Below are 24,781 nucleotides of genomic sequence, written 5' to 3'. Positions count from 1 at the left end.
AAGGTACTAATCTATAATAATAACAAAGAAATATTGCAATATATTCATTTTTAAACAGTCCTAGATTTAGATTTCAGTTTTTGTACATAAAAGGCATTACAATTCAGCTTTGGGTTCTTTTAATAGATACATGGCATTTTTAAGAATTTGCAGCATATTTATATGCATTTACTGCAGATTATTTGGAAACCGTTCATTTTTAGAGATTTTCAGTCACATATTTTGATTCCTTGCACAAAAATCCATATATATATATATATGGCAAATTTCATTGCTTAATCTTGTTTTAGCAAAGATATAACATTTTTACTGAAAAAGTAGTGTAAAAAAATGACAAAAGCATCTGATCTTCAAAAGGGAAAATATCCAAATGTGTGAGACACAAAAATACTCATAAATTACTTAATTTTAATTGGATTTTAAAAATTAAAAGAAATTCTTATTTAGCTCATAAAGCTCTTTCTATGTATGCCATTACTGAAGTATGTTAAGCCATTTCAAGTTTTTAATGTGTATTTCTAATAGAAATACCAGCTTAACACTTTCACTGTGTTTTTCTTTCTCAGTCATTTACATCGAAAACATTCTTTTTACAAACTTTTTTAGTCATATCGCAATTACTTTTTATGTATAACTAAAACAAAAAAAATCACAATGTTTATTTTTTAATAAACATTGTGATTTTTTTTGTTTTAGTTATACATAAAAAAAAAATCATGTTTCCTATTCATTTTGGTGAGGAAACGTGATTTCATGAAGATTAAGTATGCTTCACCTTTTCTTAGTTTTACAGATAAGGGCCTCCAATTTTAACCAAACGATCAGTGATGATATGATTTTTTGTGTGTTTTTTACAAAACTGTTTCAAAAATTCTTTATTGCATTTTGCACCATTCTAGAATTGCAGTTCTATAGGAATTTCTTTATAAGAGTTTATTCAATGATTTACTTTTGGAACCGTTTTTAAACTATTCAGCATTTGCTTGAGAAATAAGTGAATTTTTTTTTTAACAGATGAATACAAATCTTACATTATGACCGTTGATTTCTGACACAAGTGATTTTAACAAATGAATAATTTAAATGGCTAACATTTATTTGTTTGTTCATGTGCAAATGTAAAAACTTAGCAATTCAATTAGTTAGCATCCTTTTATATCTCCTCAAGCAATGCAGAGAAATGGGTCTTGCTAGTCTAAAATAAAAAAAAAAATCAACTGGGAATACTTAATAATGTTCTTTCTAACATTTGTTTGGAGTGGCTTATCTTACAATATAACAGTGTGTGAAAATATTAGCAAAGTGTAGTATCTGTTTTGAAAACGGTATAAACTTGTAAATTTATTTATGCGACCGCTTCAAGCAAAAGAGCACACGTCAATTTTTTTGAATTGATATATTCTGGAATGTGTAAAAATGTATGAGGAATAAGGAAGTGGAAGAATGCAATAAGAATGTCATCAGAAAATGAAATAAGACATAGTCAAAGAATGATCCTGCAAACTAAAATTTCATGTTTGCAAAGTACATCAGATTTCTAAAAATAGACAAAATCTCAAATTTGTCTCTATGCTTACTGTCTCTTTTCCTTTTTGGTTAAAGGTTAAATAGTAGTGGTGATATTTCTTATGGTTCATAGCAAACTATTGCAATCATGAATGTTTTAGTTGCAGTATATATGTGTACTTCTGTTATAGATGTATATTAGCATTGTTTTTGTTTTTTTTATTTTTGTTTTTTTTTTAGCTGAAAAGAAAGAACCCGTCACCTTTAAAAAGGGAGGCACCGAAATTGGGAAAGCAATGGCAGAGAAAAGTCGAGGTTTATTCAGTGCTGATGACTGGCAATGCAAAAGGTAAGAGAACCATTTTAATTAAAATTTCACCATTCAATCTGTTGGAAACGGTTTCTTAAAATGTACACGTGAACACATCTAAAACAAGATGCGTTCATTCAATATGTAATGGAGCAGAACTGGCAAAGAATAGAAATGCGTTAACACATCTAAAGATTCTACTATTTGCATGTTTAATGTGGCTTTAAACTAAAGTGTTATCAAACAACAAAGAGATCCTCTTGTAGGGGTGCATGGATATAACTAATCCCCCCCCCAATCCAAGTAACCTGTGTATATTATGTGTCTTTTTGATGCTAACCTGTCAGGGTCATCCCCATAACCCCAGAAGTACATCTTTGCCAGCTCATCCTGCATTTGTTTTCTGCACACTCAAACCCAACCATCCTGAGTGTGACAACTAAATTTAGTAATGAGGCTCCCAATTGGGGAGTATGTAGTATCCCCATAGTTACCATTATTTGATCCACTCTGATTTGGAGTGGTAGTACCAGCCGGATTCCCATGTATAAGTTAAATAATAGAAGTTATCGTTTAGACATTTACAAAATATGCCCCCAACAAAAAGCAATCTATAAAGTAATTCTATGTGAAAGACATGGTTTTAGCATAAAATGATCTAACAACGGTTGATATGCTGAAAAATCCAGCAATCAACTTTCTTCACATGACATCGCTTCTGATTTCCTTATTTAAGTTTAAAAGAACTGTCTTAATATTTCAATTGTACTTGTTTTCTAGCAGGAATCGTTATGGAAGTATGAGATGGTAATATATAATTGTTACATGCTGCCTGTCTGAAAAGAATACTGAGTGACAAAATGGCAGGAGAAAAACCTTTCATTTTTTTATTTTTTATTTATTTTTTTTATTTATTACACTTTAATAAAATGGGCATATGTGATGTGTTTTTTAAGCTTCTATTCTCTGCACTTTTATCTTGTTTCTCCTCAAATGTTATGCTTCTGCTGTTTTTGTCTCAACTAGATATTTTATGGAAAATAATTTATTTTCTGTTTTTTTTTCTTCTAGTTGTGGGAACGTGAATTGGGCAAGGAGAACTGCCTGTAATATGTGCAATGCTCCTAAATATGGACGCATTGAACCCCGTACAGGTAAATTAATTTGATAATCTTTTATATTAAACCTAGGATTTCACGATTAGTTTAGATACCTATATTGTTACCCATTCCTTATATTTTTAGATATACACATTTTTTTCAGCATGCTTTCTGCATTTGTGGTTCCAAAGAATTTTGGTATCAATTCATATCAAAACATCATATCAAAAATTAAGTTTGAACTCTAACCTGCAGGCAATCCTATATTATAGCAACAATAAAAAACAAAATTATTACAGAAATGGAACTTTTTAAATCTAACACAACTTCCTCCGTCCTAATGGAGAACTAAGTGTCATAACATAATATGGAGCAACAAAGAGTAAAAAAAAAAAAAATCAAAATATAAAACCTAATCAACTTTATTTTTTTCTATTCAAAAATGAAATCTTACATAGTCTCCACACCAGCAACTGATTTGTACTTGTTTATTGATCTTATGTGTTCACATTAAATTTTAATGAAAGATACATGAAGATAAATGTCAGAATGATTATTTTTTTCAATCATACACAAACAAAATAACCATGAACCTGGAGGTAAAATTCCAAAATAGAATTTTCATATGCCTGATTAAGGGGCGGGTATAAAAAAAAACTAAAAATCAAAAGCAGAAACTAAATAGTTATAAAACCTGACAAAATGGACAATAAAGCAATCTAACAGCAACGGCTGCAAAAACCTTTCAAATAAGATGAATATAAACACAAAAGTAAAAACTATGAAAGATGATCTAGGAAATGCAGCAATATTTTACTGAAACACATTTGAAATAAAGAAGCCACCAACAAGATATAGCCAATCTACTTGTAGGAAACTTTGCACAAAACTCTAATGAAAATGAAAATCGCATATTTGAAAACCTTAAAAACTGTACAAAACTTCTAATTCAAAAGCCAGGAAAACTATAACAAATCATTCTGTAAGTAAACTTCCAGGAGCCTTAATCCAAATGTATAACACTGTTCTTCAGATGCTGCACTTCAATTTCTTGTTCTCTATCAATGGAAGAGAAATCCTTCACGACTGAGACCATTTTTATTTTTGTTCCTTTTCTCCACATTAAAAACGACCCTGGTGTCTAACTCTGTCCTGTGGGGAGGCATTGTAAATAGGAACACTGCAGCAAGCTTAGATGAAATACAGTACGAATTCTTGAAACCACTAACATTAATATTTACAAAATTTCTACTTGAAATCTACAATATATGACAAGTACCAAACCTGTGGAAAGATGCAACAATGATTCTAATACCACATTCACAAAAAAATATATTTGGTTTAATATCCATTTTACATGCTGGTATCTGTTAGCTTTAAGAAGTTGACTTCCAAACTAACCTACCTAATCCTAACTATGAGGACAAATCTACTGAATGCTCAAACTACAGACCAATAGGCCTGACTAGTTGTATATACAAACTAGTTGAAAGGATGTTAAACAATAGACTGATCAGCAACTTGAGTTTAGAAATAATAGTACTACAGATAATTTAGTATGCTTTGACTTGTGTATATGAACGCCCCATTCAAAAGAAACATTATCTAACATAGAGAAGATCTACAAATCACATAAGTCTGAAATGCAGAATGCCTACATTTATAACAGCCTTCTTAAAAAAAACATAAAAGCTTCCAAGTGCAAGTAGGGTCAATATTACAAGAGTCTTAAAATTCTCAAAACAGACATCACAATACAGCATATTGTCGATTCACTTTGTTTAGTGGTAACATTAGTAATATCGTTAAAAAAAAAATGTATAACCAATGATTGTTTACCTTTATAAGACGGGTCATCTGCTCTTTGACAGTTTTTTTTGTTTTAATATATTGCCCTTCTCAATAGATGGGGAGAGTACTAATTTAGTTACTGATTACTATATAACAGATTAGACCTGACATTGCCCAGGATTGAATAAGGGTCAATGAATGTTCCATACTTCCAATATTTTTATTGTCATCGAAATCGGTGAAATAACTCCTTTTTCAGTCAAATCGATTAATTGCCTGCTCTAGTTGAGGGATTCACTTTGGTGCACAGAGAGAAAGCTTCACATGCATGCCCATAGTGACTTAGTCCACAGTACATTGTAGTCTACACTGCACTGTAAAGAATGTACTGTTGATTTTATAAAATTATTTTTATATAATGACCTTAAAGTTTAAAATGCAAAAGTTCAGTATCATAGTTGAATTGTGCTATAAACAGAAACATTCATTTCAAACATGCCCCTGTGTCTTCTCAAAGAAACTACTGTTGATTGTATATGCTGGACCCTTCTGCTTGTGCAGTGATAAAATTTCTCAAATGCACTTGCAATTTTAGGCTGTATACTTTAGTCAAAATCAAACTGTTTCTTTTTTAATCAGATGTTTCAATTGATTTTTCGATAGGCATTCCGATAAAAAAAAAAAAGCTATCGAAGAACACTCCTCAACACAAAGTATATTTGTGTGAAATTTCAAAAAAAAATCGGCCAGCCTTTTTTTGAGTCCATAGGAAATGAACTCACACACGCAGACTGCTTTTTATATATAAGTAGATGAAAGGTAGTACTGAGTTACATAGTGTAAGTGGCTTGTAATGTTCACAAGGCATGTTAGTACTGATCATCTGTTATGTAAAGCTTGTGTGTATTGATTGCATCTTTTGATTCTCAGAATTTTTGTCTCTTGATATATCCACTCAAACTTTTTTTTTTTTTCTCTCAAGGTTATGGAGGGGGCTACATGGAGCGAGATGAAGTTGTTGAATACATTGAGCGTAATGAATCGGATGGTGAATATGACGAGGTAATTGCAACATGTTTTTGTTGTTTTTGTTTTCATTTCAAATCTGATTAAAAAGAAAAAAATCCTTTCCGCTGACGAAGAGAAATGCTTCCTTTCTGAATTCTCTTTCCAGTTTGGTCGGAAGAAGAAAAAATTCCGCAAAATAGAAACGCCCGATAAGATCAAACCAAAATCGCCTGTTGCTGCTGAAGAAGGAAGAGATGCTGAAATTTCGAAATACAAACTGGACTCTGAGGTATGAATGATCCCAACCCACTTCATCTGTTTTATAAGCTTTTTACCATAGTGTTTTAGCATAAATGTGACCTGTTGGTTTTTTATGCCCATAACTTATGAACTAAATAAGATTTTAGATTCTCTAAAAGCTGAAATGATAATTGTAATGTTTGTTCATTCAGTATCTATTATTTTAAAAAATTTAATTTTACAAGACGTTTTAAATGTGTGCCTTGGTGCTGATGGCATACTTGGAGCTGTCAGTTACCCCGACACATTCTTCTATTGTTATGACATGGATTTGCTAGTATTATTTCTTTCTCATGGTAAGATATGACACAAAGTCAGAAAGTGAAATTTGAAAAACCCACTGCTGTAGAAGAGCACTCTGGCTTTCAAAAGATTCCTGAGCAGTCCCATCTACATTCTTAAGTAGGGGCACCTGAGGCGATTTGCAATAAAGTAACTCCTTCTATCTTTTGATCTTAAATATTGTATAATCAATCCATTATATTATCATTTTCAGTCCCCCACCCCTAATTTCTGGCTCCCATCTTATCTCGCAATTACTTATAACGTCACCAACTAACTTCGGAAGAACCCCCCCCCCCCATCTGCTTTTCTTTTATATCATAAGTTTCTTAAAACGTGACTAGTTAAAGTTCAGAATAAAATCACGCTTTCTCTTAAAAGTTAATTTAAAAAAAAAAAAATCTTCTCAACGCTATTAAAAGTTAAATTCTTCACTAGTTTGCAGTTTGGAGACGGAAGCGTTGTTGTGATAAGTGATTTTCTCTACTAATTCGCACTTCTTATTTTTAGATTCAAATATTAATAACTACATTTTATTTCAGTATTTAATTTATGTATTTCTGTTGTATTAAATGCTAGCTTTTTTTCTCGTCCATAAATGTTTATTTATCTACCGAGTTGATTGCAAAAATAGATTACCTAATTGTACTCATTTTTAGTTCGTGAGAGGGGAATCTATCACCATACTTTCCCTTAAACACGTCAGTTGGACTTTTATTAAGTACAATACTTAATAGTTTTTTTTTGTAATGGAGAGTAGAAAACGCATTGTGGATGCGTTATCGGCAGCTCCTGTTACTCTCGCTTCTTCTTATTTGTCCCTCAGTCCTCATTTTTTAATGAGTGATTTTTCTGACAAAGGGAGAAAAAAAGCTGTTTTCTAGGTTGGCAGTATTTTGCGCGAACAGTTGGCAGAGTTGGTGGAAATTTTCTGTTTCTATGTCTATCCTTGTAGCCATGTCACTAGTAAGGGTGCTGGAGGTAAACGTTTTGTCTGGGCTGACGTTATCCGCCTGATAGTCAGGGACCCGAACCTTGGATTAACCACTAAGGAGGCTGTCCTATCAGCAGGTGCAAAGTACTGGGGCTGCTGTATTGCCATTTGGTGAATGGAATCTGGACCATGCAGTAGCTTCTGGTGGGGCCTCTCGATGCCATACTAGTGGGTAATTGTTACGGCTTTACCTTATCATGTGCTACAAAAAAAAAAAAAAATTCTTCGTTTCTTTTTCTCTCTTAGTTTCCCCTCTTTGTCCTGCTCTAAGTAAATCTGACGACCTAGTCCACAAATTCCAAAATTTCATCATGACAAGTTTCAAGAAAAAATACACGATTAAACCCGGTTCTACAACTTCCAACGTAGACCCCTACTACCATGTCTCCTTCTCCAACATCAGGGGTCTTCGTTCTAACCTTCCAGAGGTTGAAACCCAATTACAGGAGACTAAACCAGACCTTTTATTTTTAAGTGAAACTGGCATTGAACAGGCTATTTCCCTAGATGAGTTTGCAATTACAGGATACTCTAACTTAACTTCTAAATCTGACCCCCAAGATCGCCATGGGCATGGAATATGTGCCTATATTAAAGATAGCTTTCCATGTGGGAGGGACATCTCCAGGGAAGATCCTAACTTACCCTATATGTGCTTCCGGGTTGCTTTAGCTCACACTACTGCATTTATATTTACTCTCTATCGCCCCCACAACAGCGGAGTTACTATCTTTCAAAGCATATCTGAGAAAATTGACCGAGTCCTTTCTACTTATCCTTCAGCTAACATTCACGTATGTGGAGACTTCAATGTTCACAACGTCGAATGGTTGACCCACTCAAACAAGACCGATGATGAGGGGAGGTTCTGTCATGATTTCTCCATTGTCTATGACCTCACTCAGATTGTTCAGGAACCTACCCGTGTGCCCGATAATGACGGCCAGTATGCAAGCCTACTAGACCTTTTTCTCACAACTTGCCCTGAACTATGTTCAGTTTCTGTTCTGTCGCCTCTTGGATCTTCCGACCACTCTGTTGTATCAATTAAGATAAAAATGAAATGTAATAAGTCCCCAGACGTACCTCTTCATCGTACAGTATATCGATACACTAAGGCTAACTGAGATAGCTTCCGTACATTTATATCTGATCTACCTCTGCATTCCATGTTTAAAAAGGATGTGTCCTCTATAGTATTAGACCTGACTGAATGGTTAATTGTAGGTATTGACCATTTCATACCCTCTAAAAAGTTTCAGCAAAAACCTAACAGCCAGCCATGGTTCTCTCCAGAATGTGCTGCTGCCATTGCGCACAGAAATCACTTTTTCCACTGCTTCAAACGTAATAGATGTATGGAAACTAAAGCCGTTTTCAGGACTGCCAGCAACCATTGTAAGAAAGTAATAAAGAACGCAAGAGAGTTGTATGCTCAATCTGTTAAGTCCAAAGTAGCTGATCAGCGGCTTGGTTCCCACCAGTTTTGGCAAATAGCAAACAGAATCCTGAACAGAAGCGTGTGCTCCATCCCAACTATTATCAATGGACCTGAGGTAATCTCGTCAGCATCAGACAAAGCCAAACTCTTTGTCAAGAACTTTGCAGCTAATTCTACCCTTTGCGACCAAGACGGCCAACCCCCAATATTTCCTCCTGTATCAGAAAACACGCTATGTGATATACGTATATCTGTACGTGATGTTGCGAAGCTAATCAAAAACCTTGATTCGAGTAAAGCAACTGGCCCTGATAGTATTCCAATTATAGTACTCAAAAAACTTCAACCTGAACTAGCGCCCATACTTACAAAACTGTTTAAACGTTGTCTTAAGGAGAATAGTTTCCCATCTCCCTAGGAAATCTTATCAGTATGCCCTGTATTTAAGAATTCAGGTGATCGCTCATCCCCCCTCTCAGTACAGGCCAATAAGTCTCCTGTGCGTCATGAGTAAGTTGCTAGAATCTGTGTTAAATACAGAAGTAATCAACCATCTCAACAAAAATAACCTTCTTAGTGACACTCAATATGGTTTCCGTTCTGCTAGATCTACAGCAGATGTCCTTACAGTTATATCGCATAGGATTAGCAAATCTCTCGACGGTGGCAATCTTTCTAGGGCAATTGCTCTTGGCATATCTAAGGCCTTTGATAGGGTATGGCATAAAGGTTTACTTCATAAGATCGCTAGCTATGGTATAGCTGGAAAAGTCTTCTCAATTATTAAATCATTTCTTTCTGATAGGTTCATAAGAGTAGTGGTTGAGGGGCAAAAATCAGAAGCTCACAGTATTAATGCCGGTGTCCCTCAGGGATCCATCCTGGGCCCAACTCTTTTCCTGATCTACATTAATGATCTTCCAAATCATATCCTTACATTATTTGTAGACATTTATGCTGACGACACTACCATTTATAGTAGCACATCTAAGACAGTAAACGACCAAGTTCTCTCCAATTCTCTCTCCTCTGATCTTGAGCACGTAGTACAATGGGGAAAGGAGTGGCTGGTTACTTTTAATGCATCTAAAACCAAGCTTCTCTCTTTACATCATCAACATTCTAATCCACATTTGTCATCAATTGAAATGAATGGCTCTCGTCTTCAGGAGGCCTCAAGTTTTGACAAGCTTCTGGGCTTGACCATTACTCCTGATCTTAAATGGAACACGTATATCAAATCTGTTGCCAAGGCCGCTGGAAAAATGGTGGGATCTTTCTATCGATCCGGTAGATATCTCACTGCTGATGCTATTCTCTATCTATATAAGAGCCAGGTACGTCCAAGGATGGAATACTGTTGCCACATCTGGGCAGGAGCTGCTAGAAAGGACTTGTCCTGCCTTGATAGAGTTCAAAATAGACTTCGTAGCCTCGTAGGAGATGTCCTTTTCTCCTCCTTGCAACCTCTATCTCACAGAAGAGATTTTGCGAGTTTGTCTCTGATGTATCGTTATTTTCATGGAAAGTGTTCAACTGAGCTTCAATCTATGGTCCCCCCTCGCCAAACTTTCACAAGAAACACTCGTCTAGCTGTAAACACTATCAATAATTTCCCCCACTCTTTATCTGTGCCTAAACCTAAACGTAGATTCAATGAACAAAGCTTCTTTCTTAGAACTGCACGACTGTGGAATTGTCTTCCGTTTTCCTGCTTTCCGGCTGACTACAATATGGTTGTGTTCAAGTCTAAAGTAAATAAGTTCTTGATGAGCCGTTCCATATAAGTTATCAAATTTACCAAATTTTCATTACTAATGATTACTATATTGACCAATTTCTACTGTACACTCTTTAACCCTTATCCTTGAGTGGCCTCTGGGCCTTAATGTGGTGACGCCTATGTAAAAAAAAAAAAAAAAAAAGGGTGGAAAAGCAAACACTAAGAGGGAGGTTCTAGAACTACACAGGACTATGCCTCTGTCGACAGAACAAGCCACCTCAACAGTGGCCTAGATTCTTGTGAATATAGGTTGTTGAGGGAAAAAATTTCCCGGCTTCACAAATGACATAAATCTGCCAAGTGATGGTTATTTTAAGTTCTGCAATGGTTTATCAATTGCTCTGGTACATATGGTTTTTCAATAAAATAACAAAGATAGTAATCTGGTGGATTTAAATCTAGTAAATGTGGTGACCCCTTTTGCAATGTGACATCTGCTGATCAATCAATAAGGTGACAATCCAGTTCCTCCATAGTGATGCCAGCTGTGTGGATTTACTCCATCTTTTTAAAACCATTGTCCTTTCACTATTTACCACTGTGGGTATCAAGTGTTTTCCAGAATTTAAACACCATAATAAAACATTATTGACTGTCACTTGTCTTCCAGAATTATTCTCAAATCGAAACTGTCTGATTGTGACATATTTCAAGATGGCAACCGACACAGTACACTTCAATACAATGGCCTTTGAAGAATTTCATCTGCCACTTGAAATCCTCTAGAACAGTTTTTCCTGTTGAGGTGGCCTTAGTGGGTTTCATTGCCAAATCAAAAAAAAATTAGTATTGATCATGCCATTTCCTCGGATTATTTTAAAATATTTTATCAACCTTAAAAAGTACAGAATTAATAACTGAAGAAAATGCTTGGTCGACGACCCAAATGTCCAACTCTCTAACTTGGGGAACAAGCAAGAATTAATATGCAGTGGTAGTATTTAAACCTTAATGTATACATTTTCATCTCGTTAGATTTAGATTTTTTTTTTCTATTTTAAATTAATCAAATAGAAACTGAAATACTGCATATTACAATTTTGTCGGGTTTTTTTTTTTTCAAGTATGTTTATGGAACATTTACTCCAACGAGATTAAAAGATTTTATTTTAGAAACAGATTCTTAGTCTTAAACTTTTCTTTTTATTTTCAGCAGGAGGAAGAAGAGGATGATGATGACGATGATGAAGATGGAGATTTATCAAAATATAACTTAGTAGATTCGGATGAAGAGGAGGAGGAGCAAAATAACAGATCTAAAAGTCGCAAATCAGGTTCACGGACAAGTTCATCACGGTCCCGTTCGCGATCAACCTCTCGATCTCGTAGTAGTTCCAGTTCTTCAGGTTCTCGCAGTCGGTCGCCAAGTGGATCTCGAAGTCGCTCTCAAAGTCTTTCTTCAAGTGGGTCATCACATTCCCACTCCAGTCGGTCCAGATCGCGTTCACGATCATCGTCAGTATCCAGCTCAACTTCTGCCAAACACAGATCGTCACCTAGAAGGAAGGACTCAAGAAGAACACACTCCGGCTCCAGGTCCAGGTAACTGGTAAAACGGGTAAATTGTCCACAATTCCACTGCAACTAACTCTGTGGTCGTTATTCTTTGTGTCCCTATTAAGTAGCTTTCTTAGAAAAAAATTAATTGAAGCATCATGTCTTTTTTATTTTTTATTTATTTTAGCAGATGTTATCTTTTTTGAATTCTGTTTAACTTACTTTATTCTAGATAACTTATATATTCTGCAATTAGTCACTCAATACAGAATTTTTTATTAAAAAAACGAAATGAAGAAAAATTTGATGTACATACCCATGTTGCAAATATAATATTGTATTCTAAAAATTATGTAAATTGATCTATTTTTATTTTTATAAAGAAAATCATTTTTAAGTGGTTAATAGAAATTTGTAGGCATTACAATAGAAATTTTGCGAGTTTGAATTATCTCTCTTGTTTTATATACAGAATGAGTTACGGGAAACATGTTTTTAGAATGCTCCTTGTTTTCCTTAAGGAAGGGCTATAGTGAGGGGTCTTTAACCCTGCTTAAGAACTATTTGCAGAGTTTTGTTTTCCTTAAAAACATCCATTTCCCGTGACTCACCCTCTGTGTGTATGTGAATATATAATCTCGTTTTTAAAATGGCAGACAAGCCAGCCACTCTTCTGTTAATCCTAAAATTTAATTTTCTTTAAAATAAAACTACTATGATCAATTTACATGAATTTTGGAAAATGATATTTTCATCATGGATACATATGCCATATGGATTTTCCTTTATTGTTTTTTAATCTAGGGGAAATACTGGAAGACAACAACTGCATTAAAAAAATCCATGAAATTAACAATGTGATTTTCGTAATTGGTACAATTCCAATCAGTAAATCTGCAAACTTTAAGTTAGACATAAAAAAAAAATCAAAGAAGGAAACTAATTTTATTCTAGTTGTTTACTCATGTGCATCTTGCACAATCAATTTTACTGCTCTCTTATGCATTGCGTTTTAGCAAGTCTAGCCTAATAGTAGTCACTCAAAATCTTCTACTTTGGTAGATTATACAGAATTGGCTATGATATGGTTTGAAAATCTCAACCGCTACTTCTCTCTTATCAGTATGAAGTATTTAAATTTATAAACATTTAAATTATTTTTAATTGGTCTCTGAACAAGTTTTAAATTTCTCTTTCTAAAAAAGTTTTGCTTCTGAATATTGAGACATTTGCCCCAAATATTGCTTGTCTGGTATTTTATCACATTTTTATCGTCCATAATTAACAATATTTCTCAATTTAAATCCAACTTAAACTTGTTTTGGAATTTTTGATATGAAGATTGATTATTTGGACTGCTTTTTTTATCTTGGATATTCTTACATTTCAGTCAATGTAAGCTTAGATTTTCTTCAAAACTTTTCTCTGAAATCTTGGTACAATGAATAAAGATGTTGAGTTCTAAGTAAGAATCTTCTGGAGGTTGGATATTCAGTCCTCAGTGCATGCTATACTAACAATAAAATAAAAAATTACTTATTAAATTAAAAATTTCATAGGTTCAGGTTGAGTCATAGCTTCCAGAGTTTGAAATCTGAAGAAGTTTGGAGGTTACATGGGCTGAAATGTGTGAATAACATCCAAAATGAGAATCATATTCATTAAACTTGTTTCTTTTCTTTTTGTATTAACAAATGTTGAAATTCTAATCAATTAATGTTTTCCGACTTTATTAATAGTTTAATAATTAAAACAGTCACCTTCCGAGTTCTTTAATATTTTGTTTCATAGCAGTTTAAGATCATCAACTTTTTTTTTTTTTTTTTTTTTTTTAATGGAAACTTTATAAGAAAATCTGTTAATTTCATAATGTATAATCACTTATTTAGAAAATGATGAAAGTGTTTAGAATATAGAAGATATCAAAGGCTTCAAATTGAAAACTAAAAGATTAAACAGAAGACTTGAAGATCAAAGTGACTTTCACAAAGTCAACTGAAGTAACAATTCACCAACTAGTATAAAAAAATAAAATGAAACAACAAAAACTATCAAAAGTATACTCGTAACAACAAACAAAGTAACAAAAAGTCAAAAGTTTGTGTGTGCTGTGACTACTATTGGAAATTGAAATATATTTCATCTTTTTTATTCTCCATGAATTTGAAATTATTATGAATTTACAAACCGAACAACTGTTTTTTTGTTTTGAATGAGCATCAAATTGTCCTTAATGAGTTTATAGGAATTCCCTCTTTAAAAAATTTTTTTATTCTCTGGAATTGTAGTTTTTAACTTGAGAAAAAGATAGGTTGTTACCTTTTTTTAACAAGTCAATACCAACAGATATTTTTAGTTTGTGGAGGAAGGGGCAGTGAAAAAGGGATATATTTTTGTCTTGAATTTCTATCTCTACTGTATTTATATTATGCTGTTGTGGTTCAAGGAAATGGTTTGTAAACCTTAGGGTTGGGAATTTTTTTTTTTTTAAATTTTTACATTTTTAAAAAATGTTCTGTACTGTTTAAATACCATTTTGAATACTTCAAATGTATTTTTTCTTTTTCACTCTCAAATATTTGCTAGTGCTGCTTCTGTATTTACATCTTTCAATTATATATATATGTCCCACAGCTTTAAAGCATTTTGCATAGAAGTTACATTTAATCCCTGAATAAAACAATTAGCTTATTTTTCAGGCATTCTTTGATTGCAAATGTTATCGTGTGTTTGTACTAGGTGGATTTGCCAGCTTTCAATCGTTTCAGAAAGTTAAAACAAATATTTAAGATAATGACTGTTTCATTCATAACTTTGCAAACGCAAAATTTTGTATTTATTCATATTGATAGATTGAGTTTTGGTAATTTTTATACAAATTTATCTTTTAAATATCACCATAAAGAAAGAAAAAATCAGTTTGGTTAAAGAATTTTATATTTTTAACTTGCAATTTAGAAATAGGTTGTAACTTTTTAAAATCAAGTTATTCGACCTAATGAAATGTCCCGAACAGAACATTTAAACATGAATACATCACAAATTCCAATTAATATTTGATGCATGTGACTTGGATGACAACTGAAATTTAAAAAAAAAAAATCTGTTCTGAAAAGTTTTTAAAGAATTTATTGCTTTGTATTGTCATATATAAAAACTGAGTATGTTTACTTATTCAACTAAGTTAAAATTTTGGAAAAAGAGATGGTTCAGGAGTGAAACATTTTGCTTTTTTAAAATAAAGAACCAGCCATAAAAAAAATCTAGTACTTGTGTAGAATGGTGATCTTTTAAGCCAACACATTTCAGGTGAAAACATTACATACTTATGTCATGTCAAAATTATAAATTACAAAAAATGATTCAGTAGAAAAATAATTACAAGAAAAAATAGAATTTATCGAATTATCATTGTATGTTTTCATGTGGAACAGTTGTGCCACCAATTCAACATAATAAACTGACTTGTCTTCTTTGACATCAAGTTTGCCATTTTTAAGCAGAATATAATTGTGGATGATTTTTGTTAAAATTAAATCTCGCACATCTTCTACTGGATCATTTTTCGTAATTTTTGGAATTTATGCTAATTTTTATATTACATGTAAGTATGTAATGTTTTCACCTGAAATGTGTTTAAAAGATCCCCAATCTTTACAAACACCAAAATTCTTTCAATTGATTAATGCTCTTTTAACTACTTCTTCCTTTCTCTCTCTAAAGGCAGTTTATTATTGATGGATAAATAGCTATGTAATCAGCAGTGTTATTGTTTCTCCTTTATAACTCTTATGCCTTTGTTTTTTTCTTTTGCTATGTTCTTAAGAATGATATTTTCTTTGTTTATCTGTATTTTGTTGCCATGAGGATTGTCAGTGATGTAATGTCTACCTGATCTATAACAGGTCCAGCTCATCAGAGAGGCACAACTCTAGAAAGCGACGACGTTCCCGCTCTAGGTCGTCTTCACGATCAAGTTCACGTTCAAGATCCAAAAGCCGAAAATCTGGATCCAACCGGTCGAGGTTTGATTTGTGGATTGACTAAAAAAAATATATGCATACAAGAATGAGTAAATGAAGAAATGTTTCAAGAAAAGGATGAAATTTAGGATTACATGGATCAGTCTTTTTTAAATGGTTCATTTAAAAATGATTATAATGGATCGGGTGGAATTATAATTTTGTTCTTAAAACACTTTTTGGTTATATTTTACTGTAAAATATACCTCATTTTGATTAAGGTGACAAATTATCAAAAGAAAATACTTGTACTTTTTTTTTTTAAATTTTTAAAAATAAATTTTTTATTTATTTTTAATATAAATTTCACTTGTAACAATTTTCCTACAAAATTAATTGATGAGAAAATCTTTTGAATATGGTTGTTTTTATAAATGTGTTTGAATAGATTTTCAAAGTTTGTTGTAAAAAAAAACCGTCCGAGCCATATTGTCAGTAACAGTGTTAGCTTGAGGTCATTAAAGATTTCTGATCTTGCAACATCAGACTCCTTCACACAGGTGACCCAACTGATGCTAATCATATTATTGGACTGTACCCCAATGGCTTACTACAAAAACATGCAACATTCTGAATCGACTTAAAAATCTAATGGGGAATGATTTCCTCTACCTGTTAATACTTTTCTCCCAGAAGAAACATTGCTATTCTTTCTCTACTCTATCCTTATTTTCATGATAGGTGCTCGACTGAGATCCAATTTTTGCCTACCCTGCTGTAAATCAGCTCAGCTTCCTTCTGTGTACCTAAAACTAAACAGAACTTCCATGAACAAAGTTTCTTTCCATCTGTGGAATACAATAACATGGTGCTGCTTCCCAGCTGCCAAGAGAATGGTCATATTTAAGTCCAATGTAAACAAATTCTGGTTGAGCCGTTCTCTTAATCAAATTCTGACCATTTAACTCCTCGTTTTTAACCTTTTCATGCTATTATTCATCACCAACTGACAATCTCATTAGCCTTTATTCTCTACCACCCTGTCAGTAGGACCACAAATTTGTTGAGTAACACCATGAAGAGTGGTAAAACCCACCCTGAAAATGGAACTACCTGTAGGTCATTGGTGGCAGCCTGTGATGTGTTAGGGTGAGATTCTGGTGGCTGAACAGTCTGTGACCTGATAGCTTGCAACAATCTACTTAAGCCCTTTGGCAAGATGGAAAGTCAGATCCAATTCAATCAGTTGATCACGTCATGCTCAAGTATCTATAAGTTCATCCATAACCATATCATTTAATGTGACCCTTCTAAAAATCAAAATCTTATTTCTCCTTTTATTTTTCTCCCCAAATAGATACTAGAAGGCAGTGACTGAAAGTCGACCACATTGAGTTCAAAGACGATTACCAATGCAAAAGAATGTTTTCTGAGGGCATAATATAATTAGCATATCTATAGAGATTCATTTAAGAACTTTATTTGGCATTAAATTACCCTTAGATGGTTGATATGTCTTAAACAAACCAAACTTTGTTCTATTGTGGTCTTTAAGTATAAAAAAAAATTTTTAATGAATTTTTCTTTTTTTTATGACAAAGGGCAAAAAAGTGTCATTTTTTCAATCAGCAACTTGAATCGAATGTTGACAAGAGATGACTTACAACTTACACCCTACTGTTTCCTAAGCTGTCATTTTTTGTTTGATACTTTGGAGCTGAAATTTCCTTCGGGTTCTTATTGTTTAAATTAAACTTGCAGTTTTGTGTCAAGTGAAAAATGATTTTTTTTTTTTAAATTTTTTCTGTGATTCTAACTAATTAAGTATCAGGCAATGGGGTAGGTGTAAACCAAAAATATTATTTCGGTTATCTTTTACTGATCCATGTAATGCACTTGTTACTTTAACATTCTAATGGCAGGGAGGGTATTCTAAGAGTCAGTATAGACAAGGTGTCACACAAATCAAACACTGGTGATAGAAAAAAATATATACAAACATTGAAAGAATATATATATTCAACATTAAATCTCTGTGTCACTTTGATTTTGGTTTCATGGAACAAACTAATCTTTTTTTTATGCTGAGACACGGTGAACGTACACTAATTTCTTTTAATGTTGGCATAGTTTGGCACCACAGATTCAACCTCTTCAAAGAAACCTCATTTAATGTATTCATTTGCTTCCTCACCAAAGCAAATTAGGCACAAGGCCGTTTTTAATGTGGGGTAAAAACCAGCCCCCCTAAAAGTAGGCAAAAAGGGGGCACTCTGGTTACCAAAAATAATAATTGTCCCAGTATAGAGGGTTTCCCCTCCATTGACTGGTACAGATTATCTTAAGTGCAACATCTGCAGAACAGATGGTATTTATTTGCTCCCCCACTGAGCATATTAGGCACAAGGCCGATTTTTAATGTGAGGAGTGAAGGGGAAATGGGGACCAGCTCCCCGGGGAGTAGGGGAGCTGGATAGTGACAATTGGTATGAAGGGTTGCCCCCACATTGACCAAGGTCTTATATGTGGGGTCGCCCCCACATATGGTCTTTGCTTGCAGTATCTGCCGGAACAGATACTACACTTTGATCCCGGCTTGAAGGCCAAGAACAACAGAAAAAAGGCAAGCCTCTTCATAAGCTTTTTTATTCATATATTTGAAATTAGTCTTTTTAGATTTGGATTAAGTGTTTTATTTGTGTGCATCATTTCCTATATTGATTCCTTTGTATACTCTCCCACCAACTCTGAAATTCTCTTCACAATGGTTTCTCCCTCTTTTTAAATTGGTTTTTGTCTTCTGCCAATGATAAATTCTTTTTTTACTGCCCTTTTTTATGTTTTTCTTTTTACGTTTAAACACATTTTTTAAATATTAACTTTTAAAGAAGTTCTCTCAATTTAATGGCATATGATTGAATCAATTGCTAACAAATGCTGGAGAAAAAAATTTCAATAAAACTCGATTTTCTTTCCCATTAAAAAAACAAGTTCAAATGTCCTTGGCAGATCATTTTTTAAACAAGTGTTGAGAATTTTATAACCTGGCACTTTTTTATTTTTATATTTAGCAAATTTAAAGTAGAACAATTTCTCACAGGAAATGTTTTCTTCCCAATCACATTTTTTTTTTCTTTAATGAAATAGATTATTGCATCCTTCTAGCCATGTGTGTGCATGTGTGTGTGAAAGTTTATAATCGTAGATTTTGCTTGGTATCATGACTTTTTTGTTTTCTTTTTTTTTCCCCCACTTTTTTTCTTTGTCTTTTACTCCATATTTTAAGCAGTTTAAAATGCACTAAATATCTTATATTCTTATCTGCCTACCAAGGTTCAATTTTCTGAACTTGCAAAAAAATTTGAATGCAGATATTAATGCTTTTTTAAAGTTTAAAAAATAATTACCTTTTTGGAACAGCAAATTAAAGCAAAAATTTATAATACTTCTTTCATAGTTAAAACATGTTCAGAACATTAAAAGTTTTAGATAGATTTTTGATATCCTTAATGCCATTGTTTCAGTATATTTTCTAAAATGTGTTTGAAAAATAAATTTTAGAATATTTCTTTACCACATTTTATGAAAATCTTTGTATTGCATTTTTTATATACGGATACATCATAAGAGTTAAACTGAAATATATTGTTTGCTAAATTTTGACCAACAACATAACTCTGCTCTAGGTTAGCACTTATTGTACAACTAAAAATGATTGTGACTTTCACTCCAAACTTGAAAGACACCAAAACCTTTGCCATGGTCAAAAGAAAAATAATTGGATCTTTCTACTACTCCAGAAAGTACCTCACTCTTGAAACAATCCTCTACTTATACAAGAGCCACATACATCTGGGAAGGTGCTGCTCTTGGCACGCTCTCCTGCTTTGATGTAGTACAGAATCAACTTTGAAATCTAATGAGGCATGATCATTTTTCTTCCTTACAACAATCTTCTCGTAAAGATTTTGCTGTTGTTATTTTCATGGTAGGTGCTCGACTGAGCTCCAATCTTTGGTTTTCCCCTGTAAAACATTCATGACAGAAACTTGTCTAACTTCAACTATTATAAAGACTTATCTTTTCTTCCTCTAAACAGAAGTTCCCATTTATGGAATATTGCCAAGCTGCTTCTTGGTTGAATAAAACATGATCGTTTTTTTTTTTTTTTTTTTTTTTTCCTAAGTCCAATGTAAGCAAATTTTTGTCAAGTCGTTCACTTAAATAACCAAATTCTTACTATTTTAACCATTGTTGCTCATCGCCAACTGACAATCTTAACTCTTATTCTCGAGTGGCATTTAGCCTTGATAAATGATGACTCATTTTTTTTTTTTATTTTACTTCAGTAAGTTTTAAGAGATCAAGGGGCTCCCTCCTGGAGCTAACACTTGATTCTGTTATGATTTAAATTTATATCCAAGGGATCTTTTAAGAATAGATACTTTCCCTTTATGGCTGCTATCTGTATTTCGTTACAGCTTGATCTTCCAGGGATTGCTTCTAAGTATTTATGAAGATTCTTTTTTATTAATCCAGTTGCTCCTATCACAACCAGTATAATGTTTATTTCTTTCAGAGACCATGTCGTTTTTAGATCATTTTTTAGGTCCTGATATTTTGTTATCTTTTCCCATTCAGTTCTGTTAAGGCCAAAATCATTTGGGAGTGTGACATCAACAATGAGTACAGTTCTTTCAGGCTTGTTGCATATAACAATATCTGGTTTGATGGCCTTTAGTGTGTGTGTGTGTGTGTGTGTGTGTGTGTATATATATATATATATAATAAAAAAGGACCGGGCTTTTGGCAAGGATTGTTTTAAACTTAGGAAATATTTTAATTTTTTACTTGAAAAAAAAAAATTCTCATTTAACTTTTGTGTTGTATCTGCATATAAATCTAAATATATATGATAATGCATTTTTCTAAATGATCTTACTTTTCTTAATGTCTTCATTTTTTGTTTGTTTATAAGCATTGAGGGAGGAGATGGAGCAGTTTTTTTTTTTTTACTTGAGTCACCACTTACCAAGTCTCGAAGGCCACTCGGGGATAAAGGTTAATGAATGTAAGGTGGTAGTGTAGTAATTGTTGGTGTAAATTGGGTAGAATTTAATTATTTATAGGGACAGCTCAACAAGAACTTGTTTACATTGGATTTGAAGGCTACTATGTTGTATTCAACAGGGAAGCAGGCCAGCAAAACAGTGTTCCAAAGGCGAGTAGTTCTGGGAAAGAAGCTTTGTTCATGGAATCTGCGTTTAGATTTAGGCACACATAGAGAGTGGAGGAAATCGTATATAGAGGTTGTAGCTAGTCGAATGTTTGTTTGCAAAAGTTTGACAAGGGGAAAGCAGTCTAGCACATGCCATGAAAATAGCGATAGAGCAGAGACAGGCTCGCAAAGTCTCTTCTGTGGGAAAGAGGTTGCAGGGAAGAGTAAAGAGCATCAACTACTCGGTTTCAAAGGCGGTTTTTTAAACTCTATCAAGGCAGATAGAGCGTGCTGAGCAGCTCCTGCCCAGATGCGACAACAATACTCTATTTTAGAGCGAACCTGGCTTCTATACAGATAGAGGATTGCATCGACAGTGAGATACTTACTGAAGCGGGAGAGTGATCCAACCATTTTTCCAGAGAATTTGGCAACAGATTTGATGTACGTGTCCTATTTCAGATCAGGAGTGAAAGTTAATCCCAGAAGCTTGTCAAGACATGAGGTTTCCCCAATATGAGAATCATTCATTTCAATTGGTGTGTGGTGGGGATCAGCACGATTATGATGAAAGAAGAAAAGCTTGATTATCGATGCGTTAAATTAACCAACCACCTTTTTCCCCATTGCACCACGTTCTCAAGATCAGAAGAGAGAGAATCAGTAAAACCTTGGTCATTGTTGGCCTTTGAAGTGTTTCCATAGATTGTCATGTCGGCTGCGTAAATGTCTACGGTTGATCTAAGAATGTGATTTGGGAGATCATTGATGGAGATCAGGAAGCAGGTTGGGCCTGAGGAACACTAATAATAATACAATGAGTTTCTGATTTCTGCGCATCAATGACAACTCTTATAAGCCCGTTAGAGAGAAAGGATTTAATAATTGAGGATGTTTCCAGCTGTTCCATAGCTGGCAATCTTGTGAAGTACACCTTTACGCCACACTCATCTCAGCATTAAGATTATAAGATGACTTGGTCAATAAAAACAATTTTAATATAATACCCAAAATGATTTCTTTAATGTTTGTCTGAAATGGGAGGAAAAAGAATTGATGCTAACATATTTTGGCTGATCATTTTTCTATTCCATATTAGTAACATTTCAGAATCTTTTCTATGAGGATTGATAACCAAACTAAGAATAATCATCTGAATAATCCAAATCCCTTAACAATAATATACTTTTTGAGTTAAGTCTTAATGATGAAATGTCTAAGTTTAATGAGGTATGATTGACATGATTTGGTCTTTAGGTTCAGCTGTTGCTTTCCAGATATGAAGATGAAAGATGTCTGATTGGTCAACTTTAATCATGTGACATAGAAAAGATTTTAAAGTGAGTGGATGATTATGCACTAGGAAGAATGTCATGTAAAATCTGGATAGAGCTTTGACTATGCATTTTTCTTAACTTATTTACAAATTCACCAAATTATCATGGAAACACTTAATCTTTCTCTCACTAGTCATCAAGAGTAAAGCATGAGAAAATAGAGCTAATTTTTTAATTGTACATTATTTGGAGGAATGTCGAGGATAAGAGTTAACCATTTTGTGTGAAAGTAAAAATAAAGTCAACCTTTAATCGGTTCTAGAAATAAATATAACTTTAAATTTGATCGAAGAATTCTTATCACTTTTGGCGTCAAATATTTAAAATGTCTGTTAATCTTATTTGCTTACCTGAATGTGATTTGAAGACAGAAAATCTCTTTTGTAGACATGTTGACACATCTCTAAAAGAGGCTCAGTCAGTATGTCTGAACTAGCACTTGATCTGTCACACCTGTGTTTGAAATAAGATTTTTGTCATATTCAATTGAATGAATGCATCTTATCAATATCTGTTCGTTTGCTTGAAAAAAAATGAGAACTTGATTAATCTTAAGATTAGCTAATCATAAAACACTCTTAGCAAATTATGTTTTACTAAAAGTAAAAATGGAACTGAATTGTTTTAAGCTGCTTTCAATTATTTTAATATTCCAAAGCATTTTTTTTTGTTTTTAAATCTCCTTTTCTCTTCAACATTTTCACTTGATTGTCCTCTTTTCTTCCTTGTTTTTATTTCAGAAGCTGAAAGCGGATTTGGTGATGGCAGATTGAAGATGAGAAGACAGACAGCCACAAAAATAACAAATTTTCCCCACCCAACCCTTTCGCTGCAACATCAAAATCACAGGAATTTTTTTTTTTTTCTGCACTGGTTATTTATTTTTTTGTTCATTTCTAAACAGAGGTTTTTCTTATCTATTCATTTTATCAAACACAAAGTTCAGAGTTGAATTTGGACTAAAAACTAGAGGGATCCATTGATCAACTTGAAGTTATAAATATTAAGGATTATTAGAATTATTTTAGTTACTATAACTACTACTATTACTGTCGATGATAATAGATTTAAAATTGAGTTTTGTTGATCAAAAGGCACTGGTCAATATTTACAATTGTTCTTTCATGGGTCATTTTTATAGTCAAAGGTAGGAAAGAATTTAGTTTTAATTTGGTCAGTATAATCTTTTTATTTTTACGTTTACTGCTCTTCTGCTATCTCCCTCACTTGATTTCTCTCTATTTTAAGTAGTATTTTGACCTATTTAAAAAAAAAAAAAAAAAAAAAAGTTGACTTAATTTTAAGCTATACCACCCCTTAGTTTTTTATGTAAACTTCTCGTGCTCCCTATAAAAATTCTAAAAGGTAGATATTCTGTCATGTCATTTTGGCAGGCCACATAAAAATGCTAGTTTCTTTCTCTCTTCCCCTCTCTCCCACCCCTACTCTTTATCATCTAATGATTATTTGACTGTATTACAAACTTATTTAGAAATGCATCACACATCTAAATATTTATTGCTTTAAATTTGCCTTCTCCAGAGATCCTTTTACAAGAGGAGGGAGGTGAATATTAATGAAGGTTAAACGGTTATTTAAATGATGACATGCAGTCTTTCTATATAAAATACATATACATATATATAAACACTTATATATATTTGAGAAAATTCAAGATTTGAACCTGCATTTCAAAGTACATTACTCTATAGCTGAGTGTACTATATTGGCCAGTCGAAAGGCTGAGATGGTTATTATATTTCTTTATTCTTCAGGGTTCAGGTTATAAATACTATTAATATAAATATGTAAAAAAAAAAAAAAAAGGAAACTTCCTGTTAAATATAATGTATTCATTTTCAGATGATTCCATTAAATCAAATGTTGCATTTATTAATCCAAAAAATATGGAATTGTTTTAAAGACTAGACATGCAATTTAATTAATTTACAAGTTGCAAAATGGTTTTGTGTAAAAATTAGGTTGTCTTTTAATATTTCTGTAAATTATTTTTTTCATCTCCTCAGCATATGGAGTCATGTTTTGTTAAAACTAATAATACTATCTGCTTCCATTAAGAATTATGTCTTAAAAATATCTTTTTACTAATAGGAATAGTATTATTTTGAGAAGGAGGAGTTATCTTCTTTTTTTTTTTTTTTTTTTTTTTTTTTTTTTTTTTTTTTTTTTTTTTTAATGCTTTGGATAATGTTTCTTGTTAATCCATTTATAGTTTTTCATATACAATGTTG

At 32.9% G+C, this 24,781-nt stretch overlaps 1 protein-coding gene across 4 annotated transcripts in view; it reads left to right on the top strand.

The window, feature by feature from the left end:
- LOC145279732 (uncharacterized) overlaps positions 1 to 23,833 on the top strand; it is a 64,175-nt gene extending 40,342 nt beyond the window's left edge. The window contains exons 4-10 of one of the 4 annotated variants that reach the window (XR_013868440.1): positions 1,747 to 1,855; positions 2,888 to 2,970; positions 5,690 to 5,769; positions 5,882 to 6,004; positions 11,669 to 12,064; positions 15,918 to 16,037; positions 23,270 to 23,833. Coding sequence is in view for 2 of the 4 variants with exons in the window: in XM_080131027.1 (XP_079987153.1) it covers positions 1,747 to 1,855; positions 2,888 to 2,970; positions 5,690 to 5,769; positions 5,882 to 6,004; positions 11,669 to 12,057; positions 15,918 to 16,037; positions 23,270 to 23,276 (911 nt within the window). In the remaining 2 variants the exon portion in view is untranslated. Of the gene's footprint in view, positions 1 to 1,746; positions 1,856 to 2,887; positions 2,971 to 5,689; positions 5,770 to 5,881; positions 6,005 to 11,668; positions 12,074 to 15,917; positions 16,038 to 23,269 lie in introns of all 4 variants that reach the window. The other 3 variants (XR_013868439.1, XM_080131027.1, XM_080131028.1) reach the window with 3 other exon arrangements.
- The last annotated feature ends 948 nt before the right edge of the window (positions 23,834 to 24,781 follow it).

This window comes from Euprymna scolopes, chromosome 7 (genome assembly GCF_053919585.1).
Source record: "Euprymna scolopes isolate OS-2025 chromosome 7, ASM5391958v1, whole genome shotgun sequence".
Lineage (NCBI taxonomy): Eukaryota > Metazoa > Mollusca > Cephalopoda > Sepiida > Sepiolidae > Euprymna > Euprymna scolopes.
Note: the sequence above shows the minus strand (reverse complement) of the source record. Positions and strands in the feature narration are given on the sequence as shown.